The 24,777-nt window shown below is 36.2% G+C and overlaps 1 protein-coding gene across 2 annotated transcripts; it reads left to right on the forward strand.

Moving 5' to 3' along the window:
- Positions 1–36: 36 nt before the first annotated feature.
- LOC125671287 (importin-13-like) lies at positions 37–24,131 on the forward strand. 2 transcript variants are annotated; one of them, XM_048906861.2, is made up of 29 exons: positions 37–125; positions 473–546; positions 2,211–2,336; positions 2,752–2,810; positions 2,904–3,012; positions 4,064–4,156; positions 4,293–4,346; positions 5,021–5,093; positions 7,016–7,232; positions 8,634–8,718; positions 9,160–9,285; positions 9,498–9,578; positions 9,986–10,124; positions 10,706–10,755; positions 11,003–11,098; positions 11,925–12,072; positions 12,602–12,792; positions 14,286–14,312; positions 15,352–15,486; positions 17,269–17,409; positions 18,317–18,397; positions 19,211–19,348; positions 21,553–21,649; positions 21,735–21,787; positions 22,320–22,392; positions 22,883–22,941; positions 23,130–23,219; positions 23,539–23,720; positions 23,905–24,131. In XM_048906861.2, exons 2-29 carry the CDS (start codon positions 511–513, stop codon positions 24,005–24,007), a joined length of 2,862 nt encoding a protein of 953 aa, XP_048762818.2. In that variant the 5' UTR covers positions 37–125; positions 473–510; the 3' UTR covers positions 24,008–24,131. The 2 variants fall into 2 exon arrangements, with proteins under 2 accessions (XP_048762818.2, XP_048762819.2); XM_048906862.2 differs by having other exon boundaries at positions 38–270.
- The last annotated feature ends 646 nt before the right edge of the window (positions 24,132–24,777 follow it).

The raw sequence follows: 24,777 nt of genomic DNA on the forward strand, positions 1-24,777 counted from the left end.
AGACAGTGGATGACTCTTGTTTTGAAGCGTTTCATCCATTCAGATCTCCGAACCCGATTTAATTACATTTCCCATTCCCCACAAAAATTGACGCACTAACCAGTTTGGGTCGTTGAATGGCTTTGGTATGTGTTTTATTTGCATTACTTAGTGTTCAGTTTTGTAAAGAACCTCAAAAGTCACCATTTATAGAAAAATAGACACATCAGTGTATCTGAAAGTGAAGAAAATGATCTCCTGTTTACAGTGCAGTTACAGGAGTCTGATAATGTGAGTTTGACAGTATGTGATACTTTATCATGTTAATGACGTACAGATTATACTCAGGAGATTGAAATCTTGTGTAACATATCATCTGGACTCAATCTACTCCTGCTGGTAGATTTGAGGGGGAAAAAACCCGAAAAGTTATCATAAGATTTTGTTTTTAGCCATATTTTATGAAATCAGGATTATTCATTTTAAATTATAGGTATAATCAAATGAGTTGAGCCTGTCTACAGTAATGAGATGACGTCTGAACTATCAGCCTCCTGTGTTGAGCAGGTAACATTATTTCAAGATTACTAACGTTGAGGAATTAGGAAAAAACACAACGGGAACTTGGATTCAAACCTGAGCCCTCTGACTGTAAAAGTACCCCTGGCACCCCGCCCCACCCCACCCCCAAAACAAGACTATAATAAACTACATTCCAACACAAATGACAAAGCAGCAGTGTTATTATTATTAGAGGGTATTTTTACTTCCATCAGAGTTAGATTTTGTATTCTTATATCTTTTATTAAACTGCCATTCATAGTTCATTTCATCCCTAAGTGTTATGGTAGGAACCATAGAATGGAGTACCCTTTACAAACAAGGCTTTATGTTGGACTGATGAAGTTTAATGTCATGTCACAAGGTGCGTTTGCAGGTTACACACATTCACTCGGCTTGAAACTCTCTCATTTACACCTCATTTCTCTTTCAGTAGTGCCGCGTGGCTCAAAACTCAAAATGTAAACAAAGTATATCTTGTGCAGCAATATTACCTTATACAGCAAAGGAGTTCTGATAAAAAATAAACAACTCAATCACCCTAAGGTTTAAACTGCAGGACATCCACTGTGTACTATAGTCTATTGAATGCCTAAGGTTAATTAAAGTTTGATGTTGGATCTAAAAGAAAATGTTAGAACATTCACATACGAGGAGTTTCCTTGGACTCCAGAGCACACAATTTGAGTTTGACTTGAACCATTGGAGGTCTCAGAACCGACCCCAAACCCAATACATAAAATCACACTGGGAAACATGGAGATTCCCCTGAGGTTGAGCTATATCTGCTACTAACAGTGGGATGCATCTGACTACCACATACAATTATTTTCATGAAAGTTGTATTTGGCAACATTGGCAACTAATGTGGCAATACAAAGGAAGGTTTAGATGTAGGAAAGCAAGACAAACTAAATCTAGTTGTTCAATGATAAACAAGACAAGCTAGATCTAGTTATAGGTCCATGATAAACAAGACAAGCTAGATCTAGTTATAGGTCCATGATAAACAAGACAAGCTAGATCTAGTTATAGGTCCATGATAAACAAGACAAGCTAGATCTAGTTATAGGTCAATGATAAACAAGACAAGCTAGATCTAGTTATAGGTCAATGATAAAACAAGACAAGCTAGATCTAGTTATAGGTCCATGATAAACAAGACAAGCTAGATCTAGTTATAGGTCAATAATAAACAAGACAAGCTATATCTAGTTATAGGTCAATGATAAACAAGACAAGCTATATCTAGTTATAGGTCAATGATAGAATGAATCAGTGGTGTGATGATGAAGAAGATAATGTGATTGACACTAATTACATGATTTATTACATAATGCCAACTGAGTTGGGATAGTGTTCCTTTACATCCCTGTCTGTCAACTCTACCCTTCATCCTTCCTTCTCTCTGTCATCTCTTTCCTTTTCTTTCCTCGCTTTTCCTTTTTCTTGTACCCCACCCCTCCCTCTGCCATATATTCTGTCTGTTGTCACATATCTAACCCTGGCAATGATTTCCTGACACAGGCTGTTCACCAGTTTTATGTAACCCTGACAATGATTTTTGGTATACAGGCTGTTCACCAGTTTTATGTAACCCTGACAATGATTTTTGGTATACAGGCTGTTCACCAGTTTTATGTAACCCTGACAATGATTTTTGTATATAGGCTGTGCACCAGTTTTATCAGAATGCAGGTGGACAACAGCAGCAGCAAATTCAGCAATGGCTGACCCTCACACAGATTTCCCCAGAGGCCTGGAGATTCTGCTGGGAGCTCCTCTCCTCTGAGAAGGTACTCGTATCTAATTCCATCATTAGTATCGTAAATGTCTGGTGTCATCCTAACATTAGATAAGTTATATATATATATATATCTCTAATTCCACATTACAAATGTCAGGTATAAATCAGGCCAGCTTTAGATAAGTTATCATTAATCTAGTGTCAGATTTAATGAGCTGTATGTAGTTCACTGGTCAGGTCTTCAGTGTGCATTATCCGTACAATAATGTAGTATCATCAAATTTAGATATCCAAAGTCTAGTGTAAAATATATAAATCACTATCCAATGTCTTCAGCATATGAATGAGTTTGATATTTTGACAGATCCCCTATTATATAAATAACTGTTACATGCGGTTTTAAATTACATGTACTGCATTATCTCCCTTGTCACTGCTACATGTAGCACGGTTTTATTTTTCAGACAGTAGAAGTGAGATTCTATGGAGCCAATACTCTCTATGCAAAGATCTCCAGATACTGGTAATTTGAATTGCAAAATAAATCATTCGTTTCCTCCTGATCAACTTTGATGGAGAGATTTGTAAACAGCCGATGTTTTGTTCTGTATTTCAGGTCAGAGGTGCCTCCAGATCAGTATGATAATCTACGGAGCAGGTTACTGCAGAAAATCATGGAGCTGTGTAGTGGAGATAAAATCGTCACCACGCGGCTTTGTGTCTCTGTGAGTTTTGCCAACAGATCATGTTAACACATTTTACCTGAATACTTGTTCTGTCTTGTAGATTTACATGCATATGTGTTATTTTTATGCCCCCGAGATCGAAGATCGGGGACATGTTGTTTTTGTCCTGTCTGTAATTCTGTCATTCTGTCTGAAACTTTAACCTTGCTTATAACTTTTGAACACTAAGTGCTGAGCTTTGATATTTCACATGAGTATTCCTTGTGACAAGACCTTTCCGTGGGTACCAAAATTTTTGAGCCTGTAACCTTGACCTTGGAGTTTGACCTACCTTTTGAAAACTTTAACCTTGCTAATAACTTTTGAACAGTAAGTGCTAGAGCTTTGATATTTCACATGAGTATTTTTTGTGACAAGATCTTTCCGTTGGTACCAAAATGTTTGACCCTGTGACCTTGACCTTGGAGTTAGACCTACTTTTAAAAAATTAGACATTCGTCATAACTTCTAAATGGTAAATTTATATTAGAGCTTTGATATTACACATAAACATTTCTTTTGACAAGATCTTTCTGCTGGTACCAAGATATTTAGAATTGGTAATTATCAAAGGAATGTGTGTTTCACAAACACATCTTCTTTATCAAATGCATGTGTAGCAATCCTAGCAATTTGAGAAGTGTATTAATCAATTCTTGAAATGTGCAATATAAGTTACATGTGTACAGTTGAACTTCAGTATCTCGATTATTGATATCTCGAAAACCATGGATATGTCGAAGTGAGTTGGAAGTCTCAACTACATTTTCTTTAATATGTATCTTAATCTCAATGTCTCAAACCTTCAAATATCACAAAGTTATTTTTTCGGCAAAATCAAGATCCAGATAACAAGGTTTAACTGTATATTGTATGGAACAAATTTTATATGAAAGAACAATTTTCAGAGTTACTGGTCTTTGTTCAGGGATAAGCATCCTTAAATTGTAAAATGAAAATAGAAAAAGAAAACTGCTTAATGGAATTTACATTGACTGAGAACTTTGAACCTGGCTTGTGTTTTTCTGTATATATTTTTGTGTTTGTGCAGTTAGCATCTCTAATCCTCCACATGACCCCGGAGAACTGGCCCGACCCTGTACCTCAACTTATCTCCACATTTCAGTCACTACAGAATGTCACGGTAGGTATAGAGGAATTCGTAGAAATTGGTCCACAGAGTAATTATAGATATAGAGTCATGGTAAGCTATGTTTGATTTGATTGTAGGAAGTTCAGTGGACCACAGTCATGATAAGCTATGTTTGATTTGATTGTAGGAAGTTCAGCGGTGCCAGGTGTTATTGGAGATTCTTCGTGTTCTTCCAGAAGAGGTTTGTTGTTTAGTTATTTGCATTATCTGTTGACAAGTCTAATTATACCCCCCTCCCGCAACAAAGTTGGGGGGGGGGGGGGGGGTATACTGGAATCGGATTGTCCGTTCGTCTGTAGATGCAATAGTTTCCGGGCTCTAAAGCGTTATCCTTTCCACCTGCAGTCACCATATCATACATATGGACTACCCATGGGACAAAGATGTTCCCTATTGAATTTGAGGTCAAAAGGTCAAGCGCACTGGACATCAAAGTAGCAATATGGTTTCCGGGCTCTAAAGCGTTATCCTTTCCACCTCAGTCACCATACCATACAAATGGACTACCCATGGGACAAAGATGTTCCCTATTTAATTTACCTCTTATCCATTTCTCCCTAGAAAAGAGAGTACCAAAGGTTTTGTCATTCCCATTCTTTTTTACAGTCAGGAAAGAGTTAATTTATACCTATTAACAACACCCTTTGGGATATTGGGGTAAACAGGGTATATTCTTAGTGATCATTGCTCACAGTACCTCTTGTTATGGGTCTATATGGTCGAAGGTCAAACATTACCTGTTGTTATGTTTGGTAAATAGGAATTCTGAACAGTAATAATTCATACAATGTATGTACTGATCTTACCTGTATTCTTTATACCACTAAAAATTAATACGGTGCCGGTGATCTTCAGTTTTTCAGCGCCAATCTAAGTCAAAGCAGAAGACAGACTCTGAGGGGAGAGCTGAACCAAAGTCTTTCACATGGTGTGTAAAACATTTATATATACACTCAGAGAGATTTCACATGGCGTGTAAAACATTTATATATACACTCAGAGAGATTTCACATGGTGTGTAAAACATTTATATATACACTCTGAGAGATTTCACATGGTGTGTAAAACATTTATATATATATACACTCGGAGAGATTTCACATGATATATAAAACACTTATACATACACTCTGAGAGATTTCACATGATGTGTAAACATTTATATATATATATATGTAAGACTCTAAAGGCGATGGTCGCTCCAAAGTGCGATGGTCACGCCAAAGTGCGATGGTCTGCGCCAAAGTGCGATGGTTTGTTAATGTTACGGACGCCAAAGTGCGATGGTCACGCCAAAGTCCGATGGTGCGGAGTTCAGTAACATTTGTGATGTCATATCATGTGACATTATTCTTAACGTCTTTCAAAATAAAACCGAAGAAATGTTACATGGACGACAGCATCGGCAAGATTTACACCGTTGAGTATAGTGAGAACGGCAAAGTACATTTGTTGTCGAACTGTCTTCTTCGCCCAAACATTCTTTAATTCATGATCATTTATTACTTTGACGTACACGTATTAAATTCCTGGGGGTATGCTTTAATACAAAACATTCTATACGATTTTGCGTTGGAAAATTTTGTGTTTAATAACACGACAACTAAATGGTAATGAAATAAGTTCTTATTCTTATTTTTTGTGCATGGATTTTGCACTGATATTTTGGTGAAACAACACGTGGTTGGTACAGTCTGTACCAAAACACTGTGTCGATTACAAACCAATGGATTTCGGCGTGTCACACCATCGCACTTTGGCGTGTCAGGCCATCGCACTTTGGCACATGAGCAAGGACCATTGCACTTTGGCGTATCACACCATCGGGGTTTGGCACAGACCATTGCACTTTGGTGTGACCATCGCACTTTGGAGTCCCATCACACTTGGAGTCTTACATATATATGGTCAGAGAGATTTCACATGATGTGTAAACATTTATATATACGCTCAGAGAGATTTCATATGATGTGTAAACATTTATGTATACGCTCAGAGAGATTTCACATGGTACATGTTTAAAACATTGATATACTCAAAGAGATTTTACATGGTGTGTAAAATATTTATATATACACTCGGAAAGAATTCACATGATATGTAAAACATTAATACACTTAGAGAGATTTCACATGCTGTATAAATCATATCCCAAAAATTAGCCCTAATTTTATTAGCCAAGTTGCGTAGCAAATCTTGGCTTTTAAATTGGCGAAGGATGGTGTCCGGGCGGTCGGGTGGCGTACACATTTAGCTTGTCCAGTCTTTCATATTTTTGGTGAGACTTACATAACATGATCACATCCAAAAGAGGAAGGTTCCTATTTATTTTGAGGTCAAAAGGTCAAGGTCACTTTGTCACTAAATGCCATAGATTTGAGCTTGTCCAGTCTCTAACTTTCATACTACTAGGGGCATCTTTGTGAAACTTAAATAACATGATCACATCCAAAAGAGGAAGGTTCCTATTCATTTTGAGGTCAAAAGGTCAACATCTCTTTCACTATATACTGTAGATTTGAGCTTGCCTCTAACTTTTATACATGTACTTGCTGGTGCATGTTTATCAGACTTCAAATCCTGATGACATTCAAGATTCATGTTGCTTTTGAAATCCAAAGGTCAAGGTCATTATCACACTAAATACCTATTGCAGCCATTCAAAGCTTCATACTTATAAACTATATCAAATACGTGCATGTTTTTACTTCGTGAATGCAAGCATGCATAATTTTCCAAACTGCAACTCGGCCATACGCATCTTTGATGCGTTTTAGCGATTTTTGTCAAAAAGTGCTGGACCACCTGAATTGTTGCTGCAGTGTCATGTTTTTTTGTAAATTGTTGCAGTGTTGCCTCTGTTGCACAGTCTATTATCGTCTGGAGCCCCATTGGAGGTTCAGAAGTCTGCGTTGCAGTGTTTTTCCAGCTGGCTGGACCTGGGCTCGGTGTTCGCGGAGGCAGAGGATATAATCCTACAGACATTCCAGTGTCTCCACAATCACAACCTGTTTGACACAACTGTCGAGACGCTCGTCAATGTCTTCATGCATCCAAGTAGTGACAGGTCAGGCAAAGAATTTCTTTTTTAATGGTTGCCGTTTTTTATATTCATAGTTTTAATGGATGCCGTTTTTGTATTTATGGTCTAGTTTTCTGTTTTAATGGATGCTGATTTATATTTATGGTCTATATTTCTTTTTTAACGGATGCTGTTTTAATATTTATGGTCTATATTTTTATGCCCCCGAGATCGAAGATCGGGGGACATATTGTTTTCGTCCTGTCTGTCATTCTGTAATTCCATAATTCTGTCATCCTGTCTGAAAATTTAACTTTGCTAATAACTTTTGAACAATAAATGCTAGAGCTTTGATATTTCACATGAGTATTCCTTGTGACAAGACCTTTCCTTGGATACCAACATTTTTTACCCTGTGACCTTGACCTTGGAGTTTGACCTACTTTTTGAAAACTTTAATCTTGCTAATAACTTTTGAACACTAAGTGCTAGAGCTTTGATATTTCACATGAGTATTCTTTGTGAAAAGACCTTTCCGTGGGTATTAAACCTTTTGACCTTGACATTTGACCTACTTTTGATAGATTTGACATTGGTCATAACTTCTAAATGGTAAATATTAGAGCTTTCATATTACACATGAGCATTTCTTGTGACAAGATCTTTCTACTGGTACCAAGATATTTGCCCTTGTGACCTTAGCCTTCTTTGGAATTGACCATTATCGGGGGCATTTGTGTTTCACAAACACATCTTGTATTTTGAAGGGATGCCTTTTTTTATACGCCCGTCTTTAGATGGGACGTATTATGGTACAGCGATGTCTGTACGTCCGTCTGTCTGTCCATTCGGGGTTTTCTCTTTATAATTTCATTTCCCTTTCACATATCATGCTGAAACTTGCTGTGTAGCTTCTTTGTGGGTCACTCTAGATCATACTGCAATTTTGATCCATTTCAACAATTTTTCCAGGAGTTTTGCCCCTTTATTTGGAAATAATTATTATATGGAGGGTACATAATTTGTCCGCCTACTCCTCCCACAGTTTCCAAGTGAGAGTCTACTTATTTTATGGAGTGTTTGTATGGGTATTGAAGATGTGCATGTGGGATGGATTTTGATTTTCTATAATTTTTGAGAAAATTACAGGTTGTTGAACTTGGTCCATTTTGAGGAAATCTCGATTTTTAAGCTAAGACCCTTTGTTTATATGAAAGTTTGTCACAGCCTCATGATGGCTGATACTACCTGAAGCAAAGTTATACAAATTATAGCACAAGAAAAACACCCTATGTAAGCATTTCACAGGCGTATTATGTACCGTTTGCGGTACTCTTGTTATATTTATTGTCTATATTTCTTTTTTAACGGATGCCATTTTTATATTTATGGTCTATAATTCTGAAGAAAAGTGGTATGTGATACGGAATAGCATTAATGTTTTAGATATCAGAAAACCTTGAAGAAATACCTGCCCTGTGTTTTGGGATTGCAGGATACCTTCATGAAAGCAAGAGATTCCCTAGATATGGTATGTCTTAATGTTAACTAATTATTGAATAGTAAACTTAATGTGAGCTATGCTGTAGATCATTAAATCTGATAGCAGTCTTATCGTGAACTACCCTGTACATGTCGATCATTAAATCTGATAGCAGTCTTATCGTGAACTACCCTGTACATGTCAATCATTAAATCCGATAGCAGTCTTAACATGAACTACACTGTACATGTCGATCATTAAATCTGATAGCAGTTAAAGTTCTTCATAAATTTAGATTTGGCTTTATTTTATTTAGAAAACTTGATAAATGAATTAGTTACAATTTTCAATCATCTATACAATATCGATACAGTCTGCACCTGATCCAGTTAGCCGTCACTTCTTGAGAGCTTATCCATCCTGTATAGACATGCGTCTGTTGTATAGTGTTTTATAAGGGTAAACATTATATCGTGTAATTATGTATAGGATGTGTGTCAACGAGTCGGACAGATCATCATATCTTTTGCTGAGAACAACGTCATGTTATTATTGGAGTGGGCACTCGGTCCAGACACAAGGGAGACAACTCTAAACTTCATCAATCTAGTCCTGGTCAGTTACTAAAGCCACAGCGATTTAATCCTCTAGTCCTGGTCAGTTACTAAAGCCACAGCTATTTAATCCTCTAGTCCTGGTCAGTTACTAAAGCCACAGCGATTTAATCCTCTAGTCCTTGTTAGTTACTAAAGGCATCATTGTTTTTCAAAAATGAGATTTATTTTATACATGTAAGTGCATTTTGTACTCATCTTGTCCTTCTACAGACCTGTACCTCTATTCCGGGCCACTTCCCAGTGGATGAGAATTTCAGCAACATGTTTTTCACATTCTGGTACCTTCTACAAGTGAGTTCAGTACATACCTTCTACAAGTGAGTTCAGTACATTTTTATAATAATCTGTTTAAGAGAACTCATCATGATTTATTTTGGTACCTTCTACAAGTGAGTTCAGTACATTTTTATAATAATCTGTTTAAGAGAACTCATCATGATTTATTTTGGTACCTTCTACAAGTGAGTTCAGTACATTTTTATAATAATCTGTTTAAGAGAACTCATCATGATTTATTTTGGTACCTTCTACAAGTGAGTTCAGTACATTTTTATAATAATCTACTTAAGAGAACTCATCATGATTTATTTTGGTACCTTCTACAAGTGAGTTCAGTACATTTTTATAATAATCTGTTTAAGAGAACTCATCATGATTTATTTTGGAATTGTGGTATTACACATTATTTTTCTTTGTAGGATGGCATACAGGACTCTCCAGTTGAACGTGCCAAGGTCCTTCACCAGATGTTTTGTCCAGTCTTTCTGTCTCTCATTCAGACCCTCCTTATCAAAGTCCAGTACCCTGAGGAAGAGGAATACAACTCGTGGACAAAAGGTCAGTATCAGCTCTAATGATAGTAACCGAGTATCCTTAACGAACATACACACGTAAATATCACATCGTTAATGTTTTAATGTCATGTGTTTGTTATTTTATTATCATGTGCTCGAATTTTTGCTTTTCCGTGACTAATAACGGTATAATTCAAATGTTATGGTGTCTGCATCATCGCTAACCATGGTTTTGAGTTCTCGCACACTCCCTGAAATTGAGTCCACATGATGCACTCCCTGAAACAAACCGATTTCATACGTGCTCTCTCAAACAAACCATGGTTTTGATGGTTTCTATTTCTCATGAATTATGCATAACCCAGAGTAACCAATCGTATCGCGTCCAACCAAATTTTTGGTTGGAGAGAAATGGATACTGAAACAGAAGATCAGTTGGTATATATAACCAATAATTTCATTGGATAAGAAGAGGTCAAAAGAGTTTATTCATATTTAATGAGAAATGCACGGGTGATGCTGGAGAATCAATGAGAAACACCCATTGGTAACCGACGATGTGGTTTATGTCATCCAAGAGAAATGATCAAAGTTAATATTAAGGCAACTGTTTTTATTCTTTAGATGAAAAAGAACAATTTCGGTGCTACAGACAAGACATTGGAGACACAATGGTACAATTCGTTTAATGATGATAATGATGTACGATTCATTTAATGATGATAATGATGTACGATTCATTTAATGATGATAATGATGTACGATTCGTTTAATGATGATAATGATGTATGATTCGTTTAATGATGATAATGATGTACGATTCGTTTAATGACGTAAACTAGAGTGCTTTGTTACACGAGGTCTGTTTATACTTCAGCCTTTTGACATTCCCGTGGACCATCATTGTTTGTTTGTTTGTAGATGTATTCCTATGGAATCTTGAAGGAACCCTTACTGGGTTTCATGTGCAATATGCTCAATAGCGCTGCTGAAAACCCAAAAGAGACACAGTGGCAGGTAAGACTAATGACTGTATATTTCACAGGTAAGACTAATGACTGTATATTTCACAGGTAAGACTAATGACTGTATATTTCACAGGTAAGACTAATGACTGTATATTTCACAGGTAAGGCTAATGACTATATTTCACAGGTAAGACTTATGACTGTATATTTCACAGGTAAGACTAATGACTGTATATTTCACAGGTAAGACTAATGACTGTATATTTCACAGGTAAGGCTAATGACTATATATTTCACAGGTAAGACTAATGACTGTATATTTCACAGGTAAGACTAATGACTGTATATTTCACAGGTAAGGCTAATGACTGTATATTTCACAGGTAAGACTAATGACTGTATATTTCACAGGTAAGACTTATGACTATATTTCACAGGTAAGACTTATGACTGTATATTGGACTGTAATGGTCATTAAACAATAAGGACTTAGAGGACAAGTATTTGTAAATTTCTTTTTAAGAGTCTGTGTTATGAGGTTGATTTTATATCCATACCAGCATACTAAATATTTTATTCAGTCGTTTAAACACATGTATACCATGTACAATCAAGCTCAAAATAATCCTACTTTAAAGGGGGCTTATATTTCAACTCATACTTATTTATTTCTATGATTTATGACTTGTATATTTATATTATTTGTTTGATTTAATCTGAAATAAAATTAAACTTACACTGTAATTATAAATCTACACTTCAATTACAGTCAACCTTTAAAATATTTCAAGCCAAATGTCATGATATATATACATGTATACAGGTATTACATGTTAATTGGTTTTTATTTTATAGACTTTTTTTTCACATTAAAGTTGATTGAAGCCATATTTTTCCTGTTTTCTTCGGTTGCGGAGAATGTGGACTTGGAAGAGGAAGTTCATATTCCGAGCATGCTCAGTGTGCTTCCTAAACTTCCCTTCAGCAACATCAAATACATTTCCGCAGCGTTAAAAATGATAGGTAAGTCCTCACACCCACCAGATCTTCTACTTATAGAAATGACTGCCATTCTTTTATCACCCATTAAGGTGGACTGGGTGTTTTTCTTTACTTGACTGTGTACTGTAATTATTACCAGTTTATTTTTCAATAAAAACACTGACCTCTGAACTTGATATAAAAAAAACAAATATTTGTCAAAGAAATAAGTTAAATTACACCAAATATAATGAATAAATGAATAGTTTATTAGTATTATGTGGGAATGAAAACAATGACAGCAGGAAAAAAATTCTGCAGAATCCGCTTCACTTATTGACTTTGTGTTCTTCGTATCAGTTTCGTTGACTTTGGTGTTCTTCATATCAGTCTCGTTGACTTTGGTGTTCTTCGTATCAGTCTCGTTGACTTTGGTGTTCTTCGTATCAGTCTCGTTGACTTTGGTGTTCTTCGTATCGGTCTCGTTGACTGGTGTGTTGGATGATACATGTAATGATGGAGAGGCAGCAACAATCAGCATTCTCGTATTACCCTATGACTCATGTTTCAGGTGCCTACAGTGAGTGGATAAACTGCCACCCCGAGTACCTGAACTGTGTGACCCCCCTAATTCTCCAGGGTCTGCAGGGTCTCCAGAACGCAGAGATAGCAGAATCTGCTACGATGTCACTTAAAGAGGTCACTGGAGAAAACTTGGACCATATTCAGCCTTACGCTCCACAGATCCTGGGGACATGTCAGGTAAACTCTACAAACACTGGGAACATGTCAGGTAAACTCACAAATACTGGGAACATGTCAGGTAAACTCACAAATCTAGGTCAGGTAAACTCTATAAATCTAGGTCAGGTAAACTCTACAAATACTGGGGACATGTCTGGTAAACTCACAAATACTGGGGACATGTCAGGTAAACTCACAAATCTAGGTCAGGTAAACTCTATAAATCTAGGTCAGGTAAACTCTACAAATACTGGGGACATGTCTGGTAAACTCACAAATACTGGGGACATGTCAGGTAAACTCTACAAACACTGGGGACATGTCAGGTAAACTCTACAAATACTAGGTACATGTCAGGTAAACTCACAAATCTAGGTCAGGTAAACTCTACAAATACTGGGGACACGTCAGGTAAACTCTACAAATACTAGGTACATGTCAGGTAAACTCTACAAATCTAGGTCAGGTAAACTCACAAATCTAAGTCAGGTAAACTCTACAAATCTAGGTCAGGTAAACTCTACAAATACTAGGGACATGTCAGGTAAACTCACAAATCTAGGTCAGGTAAACTCTACAAATACTAGGGACACGTCAGGTAAACTCACAAATACTAGGGACACGTCAGGTAAACTCACAAATCTAAGTCAGGTAAACTCTACAAATCTAGGTCAGGTAAACTCTACAAATACTAGGGACATGTCAGGTAAACTCACAAATCTAGGTCAGGTAAACTCTACAAATACTGGGGACACGTCAGGTAAACTCTACAAATACTAGGGACACGTCAGGTAAACTCACAAATCTAGGTCAGGTAAACTCTACAAATACTAGGGACATGTCAGGTAAACTCACAAATCTAGGTCAGGTAAACTCTACAAATACTGGGGACACGTCAGGTAAACTTTACAAATCTAGGTCAGGTAAACTCTACAAATCTAGGTCAGGTAAACTCTACAAATCTAGGGGAATATCAAAATTCTACAAATCTAGGGGTAATGTCATTTACACTTTACAAATCTAGGGGGGTGTCAAAACTACAATCTAAAGGCAATGTCAGGTAAACTCTACAAATTTAGGTCAGGTATTCAAGGGGGAATGTCAAAACTCCACAAATCTATGGGAATATCAGGTAAACTCTACAAATCTAGGGGATGTCAAAACTCTTCAAATCTAGGAGCAATGCCAGGTAAACTCTACAAATCTAGGGGCAATGACTTATACATGTATAAAAACTCTACAAATCTAGAGGGTACATACAATGTATGTATGTATGTCAAAACTCTACAAATCCAGGAAGCATGTCACTGACAGGTAAACTGTACAAGGGGAATATCAGGTGCACTCCACAATTCTTAGAGAATGTCAGATAAGATCTACAATTCTTAAAAAAAAAAAAAAAAAAATGCCAGGTATAATCAATTCAACAGATCATAGGGAAGATGGAAGGCAAATTTTGCAAATCTCCATTACATACAACTTGACAGTAATATTTTCTCTTTTATTTTCAGCATGCCTTTCAAAGTGGACTATTAAAGGTACCAGTAAATAATATATAATTACTAAGATCAAAAGTCAATTTAGCGGAGTGTATTTTATTAAAAAGACCCAATGCTGATATATGTATGAATCTATTAATGGATTGTGGGGTTGATGATTACGTTAAGTAAACAAAATGGTGAATATATGTTCTGTAAAACAGGCTTATAATGAACTTGTTTATAACAAATTCAAGCTGACTGTGAAGTGATATTTATTCCACTACGATAGGAAAATAGCAAAATTGTATTGAACGTAATGAATTTTGGTTACAACAAAATTTATTTGCTGACCCTAAAGGTTCACTATAAATGTGTTTTACTGTATAAGGAATTTTGGTGATAACGAACTTTTTTCACTGGCCCTAGAGGTTTGCTATAACTGTGTTTTACTGTACCTGTACCAAATACTACTGTGAAGTACTGAAGGAAAATTTGATTAATGAAATTCTCACAGCCATTCTCTGTATGTAGCTGCTCTTTTGACTACACGCTTGTTGACATAGCCGTGTTAGGTTACCAGTCATTTCAAACCCTGTTTATTATTGTGTTTAATCATAATTACATTACTGCCATATACATGATTCTAATTAACATGAAATGAAAAATTTGTAGTTCCTCTAGACATAGAATACATGTTTACATGTTGAAAAGTAGTCCCCTGTACATGTATTTTATGATGGCCATGAATTTGATTCGATATTCAAACCAATTTAAACAACACTCTTTTTAACTGAAGTAGAATATCCAAAATATATAACTGAAAAATATTTGTTGGAAAAATAATTATTATTGACAGAATTGTTTCCAAATAAAGAGCAAAGGTATTGAAGCATATGAATGTATGATATCGACAGAGTTTGAAGTGATTAACAACTAACATGGCTATGTCAACCAAGGAGATTTTTTGAAGCTGTGAGTTTTTGGTTCACATAAAGCTTTACTGTGGAACATTGCCATAAGAGTTAATTGATGAGGATTAATTAATTAGAGCCATTTTGTTTCATTGTTCTGGATCATCACATGATTTATTCTGCAGACTCGAGACAGCATGCGGCTGATGCATTCCGTGGGTCAGGTCCTGTCGGTGATGAAGTACGAGGAAATTATGCAGTATCTGACCACCCTGTTGTCCCCCCTGATTCAGGACCTACAGAGGCTGGTCACTCAGGAGGTCAGTATCATATATTTACCCAACCCCTGATTGTTTGTTGTTTAAAACTGGCTAATGATTGGTTTATGTTAGTCACGAGAATATTACATACACGTACCTGTCACTAGAAATTCAGTGCATAGTCAGCACCTAGTATGCTGTCACTAGAAATTCAGTGCATAGTCAGCACCTAGTATGTTGTCACTAGAAATTCAGTGCATAGTCAGCACCTAGTATGTTGTCACTAGAAATTCAGTGCATAGTCAGCGTCTAGTATGCTGTCACTAGAAATTCAGTGCATAGTCAGCACCTAGTATGCTGTCACTAGAAATTCAGTGCATAGTCAGCACCTAGTATGCTGTCACTAGAAATTCAGTGCATAGTCAGCACCTAGTATGCTGTCACTAGAAATTCAGTGCATAGTCAGCACCTAGTATGCTGTCACTAGAAATTCAGTGCATAGTCAGCACCTAGTATGCTGTCACTAGAAATTCAGTGCATAGTCAGCGCCTAGTATGCTGTCACTAGAAATTCAGTGCATAGTCAGCGCCTAGTATGCTGTCACTAGAAATTCAGTGCATAGTCAGCGCCTAGTATGCTGTCACTAGAAATTCAGTGCATAGTCAGCGCCTAGTATGCTGTCACTAGAAATTCAGTGCATAGTCAGCGCCTAGTATGCTGTCACTAGAAATTCAGTGCATAGTCAGCGCCTAGTATGCTGTCACTAGAAATTCAGTGCATAGTCAGCGCCTAGTATGCTGTCACTAGAAATTCAGTGCATAGTCAGCACCTAGTATGCTGTCACTAGAAATTCAGTGCATAGTCAGCGTCTAGTATGCTGTCACTAGAAATTCAGTGCATAGTCAGCGTCTAGTATGCTGTCACTAGAAATTCAGTGCATAGTCAGCACCTAGTATGCTGTCACTAGAAATTCAGTGCATAGTCAGCACCTAGTATGCTGTCACTAGAAATTCAGTGCATAGTCAGCGCCTAGTATGCTGTCACTAGAAATTCAGTGCATAGTCAGCGCCTAGTATGCTGTCACTAGAAATTCAGTGCATAGTCAGCACCTAGTATGCTGTCACTAGAAATTCAGTGCATAGTCAGCACCTAGTATGTTGTCACTAGAAATTCAGTGCATAGTCAGCGCCTAGTATGCTGTCACTAGAAATTCAGTGCATAGTCAGCACCTAGTATGCTGTCACTAGAAATTCAGTGCATAGTCAGCGCCTAGTATGCTGTCACTAGAAATTCAGTGCATAGTCAGCGCCTAGTATGCTGTCACTAGAAATTCAGTGCATAGTCAGCGCCTAGTATGCTGTCACTAGAAATTCAGTGCATAGTCAGCGCCTAGTATGCTGTCACTAGAAATTCAGTGCATAGTCAGCACCTAGTATGCTGTCACTAGAAATTCAGTGCATAGTCAGCGCCTAGTATGCTGTCACTAGAAATTCAGTGCATAGTCAGCGCCTAGTACACTGTCATAAGTTATCATTGTGATGTAAACAGAAAAACAAAACTGTTGAAATTATTTTTTATTGTTAAATGTTTATCAAGATTTTTAATTGTGGCCATAGGTTGGTTAAATTTATTACAGTCATTTATTGATCTGGTACGGCATGATATGCTTCGCTTCACCAGGTATGAAATTTACTAACCAGGTATCATCCCACACCGGTCAATAAATGACTCTGTAACCAATAATACATTCAGCATCAAACAGGATCTGATGTAGTCTGCAGGGGAAAGTACTCTGATGAATATTATCGTTATCCATAATTCTCTAGTGAACCACTTTTTCAGCCATCAAAACTTGTAAAAGCTGGAATCCTGGCCAGGCTGTCCATTCTGGGGTCATTGTTTTCTTCACTGGACACGGAACGAGACCGGGAGGAAGGTGGGAAAAAGGTCAAGGTCAAACCTAAATCAACAGACCCCAAACCGGTTAGTGTACATCATGAAAATTAATCTACAAGATCAAAATTATTGATTGAATTCTTTGATTGAACTGTTGTTGTTATGATTTAAGAGTTTGTTGTAATCATTATCATTATGATGTTATGATACATATATATTTATATTACTACAGTAACTTGATCCAAAGAGTCAGATCATGTCAAGTTGACAGGCGCGGATCATTAGATCACAGGAGACACTAAGCGTCTCGTTTGATCTGATGATCCGCGCCTTTCCATGAGACCTGACCCAACTCTTCGGATCAAGTTACTGTAGTAATGATAAATTTATTATATACCTCCTTATGTGTTTTTAAGTCCATAATTATAAGATAATAAATGTATTCCAAATTATCAAAAATACAAACATACATTGAAATTATTTTTTGTGTGCGCAGTTTTCTTTGTGACATGGTCGATATTTTCCACAAAAAAATGTTGTGTTGATGCATTGTGATGTCATCAGCTTCAGAGGATACTGATACAGAATCAGAAAACCACAATGTGGTGATCCAGAAAATCAGATCACACTCTGTGAAATCATCAGTATAAAAACCTGAAACATTGATAGGTATATAGTAAGTGTATCAGTATAAAAACCTGAAACATTGATAGGTATATAGTAAGTGTATCAGTATAAAAACCTGAAACATTGATGGGTATATAGTAAGTGTAACAGTATAAAAACCTGAAACATTGATAAGTACATAGTAAGTGTATTTGTTGGCCTAGATGTATTCAGCGTGCCATGTGCATCAACAATTTTCCTGAAGAAAATTTATCAATATTTTTAATCATACATATTGGGCTCGATAGTAAGGAAGACATTACAGATTTTGATTATCTTTATTTTCTTCCACTTATCATGGAGACTCTCGTCCTGTGTCTGATTTCAGGTGGCGGTGCTTCTCCAGCAGTTAGCACCCATCATTCATAGTCTTCTGGCCAATTGGATCATTGACCCAGGAATTGTTGAGGTGAGAGGTCAAGGACATCCTCACAACACATGGCAACTGTGTTCAAAATTTATTCCAGCTTGAATAGTTTTGGAAGAATACATTTCTACTGCTTAAAGCTTTTCTAAATGTTAAAAACTGGAAAAATTCTCTATTTCATTGAATTCCGAATATCTTTGAATTTTCTTTGGCATAACTTATTTAAACAGGGAATTTGAGATATGTTTAAACATGCCCTGAGAACTATTTTTTAGGGAATATGTGATATATTTAAACATGCCCTGAGAACTATTTTTTAGGGAATATGTGATATATTTAAACATGCCCTGAGAACTATTTTTAGGGAATATATGATATGTTTAAACATGCCCTGAGAACTATTTTTTAAGGAATATGTGATATATTTAAACATGCCCTGAGAAATATTTTTAGGAAATATATGATATGTTTAAACATGCCCTGAGAACTATTTTGTAGGGAATTTGTGATATGTTTAAACATGCCCTGAGAACTATTTTTTTAGGGAATATGTGATATATTTAAACATGCCCTGAGAACTATTCTTTAGGGAATATGTGATATATTTAAACATGCCCTGAGAACTATTTTTTAGGGAATATGTGATATATTTAAACATGCCCTGAGAACTATTTTTAGGGAATATATATGTTTAAACATGCCCTGAGAACTATTTTGTAGGGAATATGTGATATATTTAAACATGCCCTGAGAACTATTTTGTAGACAATATGTGATATGTTTAAACATGCCCTGAGAACTATTTTTTAGGGAATATGTGATATGTTTAAACATGCCCTGAGAACTATTTTTTAGGGAATATGTGATATGTTTAAACATGCCTTGAGAACACTGCTGGATGATTTTGCTCTGCTGTCTAAGGATGTAGCTGAATTGTTGATGCAAATGTATCAGGTCAATCCTAGTCCAGCCATCTTAGATTTGGCCAAACAGGTATATAACAGAACCAGGCATTTTTATTTCTCATTGGAATTGTGATCAGTTTTACCCTACATATACAGCATATATTATGACTAGTATTACAGTGTATGCATTCACTTCAGGACATGAGGAAAATCACAAAAATACTATGGTGTCATGTTGTTATACTCCCCACGAACGAAGTTCAGAGGAGTTATAGGAATCACTCTGTCTGTCTGTCTGTGCAGATTCGTGTCCGGGCCATAACTTCTTTGTTCTTTGACATAGGCATACCATATTTGGCACACAGGTAGTTCATCATGAGACAATGTTCGAGTACCTTCATGACTTCTATATGACCTTGACCTCAAGGTCAAAATTAAAGGTTTTTTACAATGGATTCGTGTCCGGGCCACAACTTCTTTGTTCTTTGACATAGGCATACCATATTTGACACATGAGTGTATCCCCATGAGACAATGTGTCGGGTACCTTCATGACCTCCATATTACTTTGACCTCAAGGTCAAAATTTAAGGTTTTTACACTGGATTAGTGTCAGGGCCATGACTTCTCTGTTCTTTGACATAGGCATACCATATTTGACACTTGAGTGTATCACCATGAGACGATGTGTTGGGTACCTTCATGACCTCTATTTGACCTTGAACTTTGACCTCAAGGTCAAAAATTGATTATAGAGTTTTGACATAGTCATACCATAAGACATGGCCTATCACCATGAGACTATGTGTCATGTACATTCATGACCTCTTTATGACCTTGACCTTTGATCTCAAGGTCAAAATTATAGGTTTATACCATGGATTTGTGTTCGAACTATATCTTCCATTTTCTTCTACAAAGGCATACCATATTTTTACACGCAGGAAAGATAATTTATACCTATTAACAACACCCAACAACACCCTTTGGGAGATTGGGGTAAGCGGGGGGTATTCTTAGTGAGCATTGCTCACAGTACCTCTTGTTTATTTCTTCTTGAATAATCAAAAAAGAATAGAAGTGCTTTTGAAAAATCCTTTTGGCCTTCGTTTATCCAGTCAACCTTCATTTATCCAACAGTAACAATATGGATGCCTCAGTTTCGTCCAATATTTTCTGAAATCCAGTTTTTTTATTTAATGTTAAAATTCTGATTCAGTTTAACTTGGCATTTTATTACTCCCCTACCGACAAAGTCAAGGGGACTTTAGATTTGTGCTCCGTCCGTCAGTCCAGTTTTCCGCACTTTTTTTCTCTGTTCTTGCAGATATTTATTTTATATTTGGTATGTGGCTTTGCCATAACAAGTTACAGATCAAAATCAAATTTCGTCTCGGTCCGTTGATTTATCACTTAGTTATGGCCCTTGGATTTAGAAAAATAGCATGAATAATCAGTTTTCCAGACTTTTTTTGGTTGTGCTTGCAGATATTCATTTGATATTTGGTACATTGCTTTGTCATAACAAGTTACAGATCAAGTTTGAATTTCGTCTCGGTCCGTTGATTTTTCACTTAGTTATGGCCCTTGGACTTTGGAAAACTGATAATACGAATTATCAGTTTTCCAGACTTTTTTTGGTTGTGTTTGCAGATATTCATTTGATATTTGGTACATTGCTTTGCCATAACAAGTTACAGATCAAGTTTGAATTTCATCTTGGTCCGTTGATTTTCCATTAAGTTATGGCCCTTGGACGTAGAAAAATAGCATGAATTGTTAGTTTACATCCAAGTTTCTTATCCCTGTAGATAAGAATTAAGAATACTACACTCATTAAAACTTCTAGCATAGTAATACTACAAAATAGATAAATTATTCATGATTATCTACATGTCACAGTTTATTGACTTGGTTAAAGACCTAAACCTAATTATAAATTTGTCTTTTTTCTTGGTCTAGTCTCTACTCAAATAGTAGTTGATTTCCAACCATTCCTATCCTGGTTCCCCAATTTTCCCTTTTACCATAACCTACATAATGAACTTTGAGTATTGTTGTGGTACAGTGATTTTTGCAACCGGTAGGGTACTATGTATTGCCATTCAGTACCCTCAGAATGCTTGTTTATGTAGACATTTCATTATTTATTTATTTTTTGTCTAAGCGAAACTGTCCTAGTGAATGAGTCTCATGGAATTCAGATTCAGTTGATATCTTTTATTTCCTTATAAGTGAATGTCATGTGTAGAATGATGGCATTTAAACACATGAATTGTTTTGCATTTTCAGTTAATTATCATGCATCATGAGGACCCCCAGCTGAGCCTGGTAGTTACAGCTTTGTTAGGGAGTGTATGCAATACAACCCTGGAGCTGTTTTCTAAAGGTTAGTACATGTAATTCAATGTTACAAATACAAATGTAATTTGAATCCAATTCCTGCAAATGAAATTGTGTCTTTTATTTTACAGGGCCTCAAAATTACACAGATGTCATCGAAGCATTCATGAATCTCTTATCTCAAGTAAGTGGATTGAATTCCGGACTACATCGTCATAATGACTGACTTCCTTTTAAAACATGAATGAAAATATAAATATCAGCAATATGTATTTGTATATTCCTATTAAAATTTATTGTCTAGCTGGGAACCTCAGCTGGTTAATGTGTCGACTGTTGATCTGTAAATCGCAGGTCGAGTTCAGCAGAGGTTTTTAATTTTTCTGATAAAACTGCATTTTTATGCCCCCGAGATCGAAGGACATATTGTTTTTGTCCTGTCTGTCATTCTGTCTGAAACTTTAACCTTGCTAATAACTCTTGAACAGTAAGTGATAGAGCTTTGATATTTCACATGAGTATTCCTTGTGACAAGACCTTTCCGTGGGTATCAACATTTTTGACCTCATGACCTTGACCTTGGAGTTTGACCTACTTTTTGAAAACTTTGACCTTGCTAATAACTTTTGAACAGTTTGTCAGCCAGATGTTTATTTTGTAGATCCAGACGTTTAGAGTTTACTTTATTCTCTGTCATCCAGATGTTTGTTTTGTAGGTTCTTAAGAAGAGCAAGAGTATACTGACAACTGAGCAGTGTTCGATACAGATCTCCAGTCTCTTTCACTCTGGTAAGGACCTGACATCATGATATAGATGCTGCGTTATGATTTTACAAAAACATGTAGAGTAGACATTTCTACTGATGCAAAGGTTAAAGTCACTATAATGCATGTAGTTGGATAAAATTTTTAAAAAAACATTTACAGTGTGGCAACTTGAATTAAAGCTTGATTAGAACTGATTTGGTGTGATTGTATGTAGACATAGCGCATCAGGCTGTCAAGAACATATCTCAAAGGTCATTCTCTTGTTGGTATATGTAATACCTCTCATTGCCATTCTCTTATTGGTATAAGTATGTAATACCTCTTTTGCCTTCACGTAATACACAATCAGAATTAGATCCACGTGTAGAATAGTGGATCAAAGATACACGAAATTAGAGTAGATAAAAACATATTAAATCTGTATGATAATCATGTAACATCTCTCCTATTGTCAGCATCTCACTACAAGATTTCTGTGTTACACTTGTTGATCAGTATTTCTGTGTTACAGCTCTTCAGGCACTGTCTCTACCAGAACAGCCCACAGTCAAAGCTACCTGTTCTTTTATGGCAAGTTCACTTTCTATATATAACTTAGACTAAACGTATTTTAAACCATTAATATTAAGTAGTGTTACTACAGTAAACTTGTCGTACTCAGCTCTTGGTAAGTAGGTAATTAATAGTTCCCATTCTCTACGTCACCGTACATTTTCATAAGCATGGAGTATTTATGATAGTTGTATTTACGACAACAGGGGGAGTTCTTGTCAGCAGGGGAGACTACTCCTGTGATAAAGGCTCTAGTTCAGGAGGAGGGGAGTCTACTTCTGGATAAAATTCTGAGGGTATGTATTGTGTGTACGGCCAAGTCACATCAAATGTATTCCAAAATCAAGTGTAGAGACAAACTTGCTCATTTTTTCTATTTTACTGGTAGTTTCTTACTCCCAAACATCTACAGATTGATCTCCAACCTTTTTTCCTCTGGTAAAACCAGGAAAGGAACTCATGTGTATTTTGATTTGCAACATTTTCAACGTTGTCTTTGTTTTATATTCCTCAAGATCCCCTGGTGCGAAAGTGTATACCAATTTTTTGATGTAATACATTTTAAGTATAGGTAGCCTGAATGTCTTGATTTGTATCAGTGACTTCATTTTGCAGGCAGTTGGGGGTGAAGTAGCCCGAGGCTTAGTTGAAAATTTGTCTGACATTTTCCTGATGCTAAATAAACATTACCCCGAGAACATGCTTGTGTGGATGAACCAACTTCTGAAGCAGGAAGGATATCCCTCCCCCAAGGTCAACCAAGAGGACAAAGAGGCATTTATCAAAGCTATCCTCAGGTGAATACAAGACTTACTCTATAAATCAATTTAAACACGAACTGAATTTTGGAGCTGTAAATACTGAATTGACTTACGAGTCAAATCTCGAACTTTCAGAACATTAACTTCCTGGTCCAGTTCCATATTCATGAAATACAAATATAAACACATCTTCATTAAATTTGTTGTTTTTTTTTCAAAGGGAAAAGATCAACAAAAGGAAAATTCGTGAAGTTTCCAAGGAGTTTTCGCTAAAGTGTCGTGGATTGTTTGGGACTGAATATGCAGCTAATACAGGGTTTTAGTGACTGTGTGGAAATGAAAATGTGCGTTTGTCGTCTGCTATTCCATCCAACACTGTATGGACAGTTTCTGTGATATGCCAATTTCGACTCTTTATTGACCCCAATTAAAAAATATACAAATGTCTCTTCTTTGTTCTTTGCAAAAGGAAAGAGACAAACTTGATAAGGCTCTTTTAATACTTTACTCTATTTGCACCCCCTCCCCAATGGACAGTCGTTTTTTTAGATTCAAAATAAAGTGTACTTTTGTGCAAAACTTCAATGTAAAAAACTAGTTAATATTTTCAAGAGAACTAAGATGCCCTTCCCTATCAGTTTTATTATTCTAACATAAAATGGTTACTCTAATGCAACCGTTAGATTATAAATAAATTTGATTGGCGAACACACTGAGGTTTGAGCCAATTCAGTAAACATTAACAAAACTAAAACTTTATGATTGTGACATTCATTTTGTATGATGCAAAATACAACATTAATCGTAAACATGTCCTTAAGTCAATTCAATATTAAACAAAAAAAGTAAAACTATAACGAAATAATGTATACATTAAGCAAAATAACGCTAGAATGGGAATAACTATCTTCTCACTATTTGCGACCATTAATTTCAATTTAACGGTCACAAGCATTTGTTTTACTCCTCCGCTAACGTGTTATTGGTTAAACTTAGTTTGTAACCATTAAATTAGCAGAAAAAAATGCTAATAAGATGAAAGGTATTCCCTAATTTTTCAGGGTTTTTTTCCAGAAAATTTAAGAAGACTTGG

Source organism: Ostrea edulis, chromosome 4 (assembly GCF_947568905.1).
Source record: "Ostrea edulis chromosome 4, xbOstEdul1.1, whole genome shotgun sequence".
Classification (NCBI taxonomy): domain Eukaryota; kingdom Metazoa; phylum Mollusca; class Bivalvia; order Ostreida; family Ostreidae; genus Ostrea; species Ostrea edulis.

What these genes read in the sequence shown, in the direction of transcription:
- LOC125671287 (XM_048906861.2), top strand. Translation starts at nt 511, where the DNA reads ATGACGTCTGAACTATCAGCCTCCTGTGTTGAGCAG. An exon ending in CAAGAGATTCCCTAGATATG is followed by an intron (nt 8,719 to 9,159) that starts GTATGTCTTAAT and finishes AATTATGTATAG; the next exon opens with GATGTGTGTCAACGAGTCGG. An exon ending in CATTCTGGTACCTTCTACAA is followed by an intron (nt 9,579 to 9,985) that starts GTGAGTTCAGTA and finishes TTTTCTTTGTAG; the next exon opens with GATGGCATACAGGACTCTCC.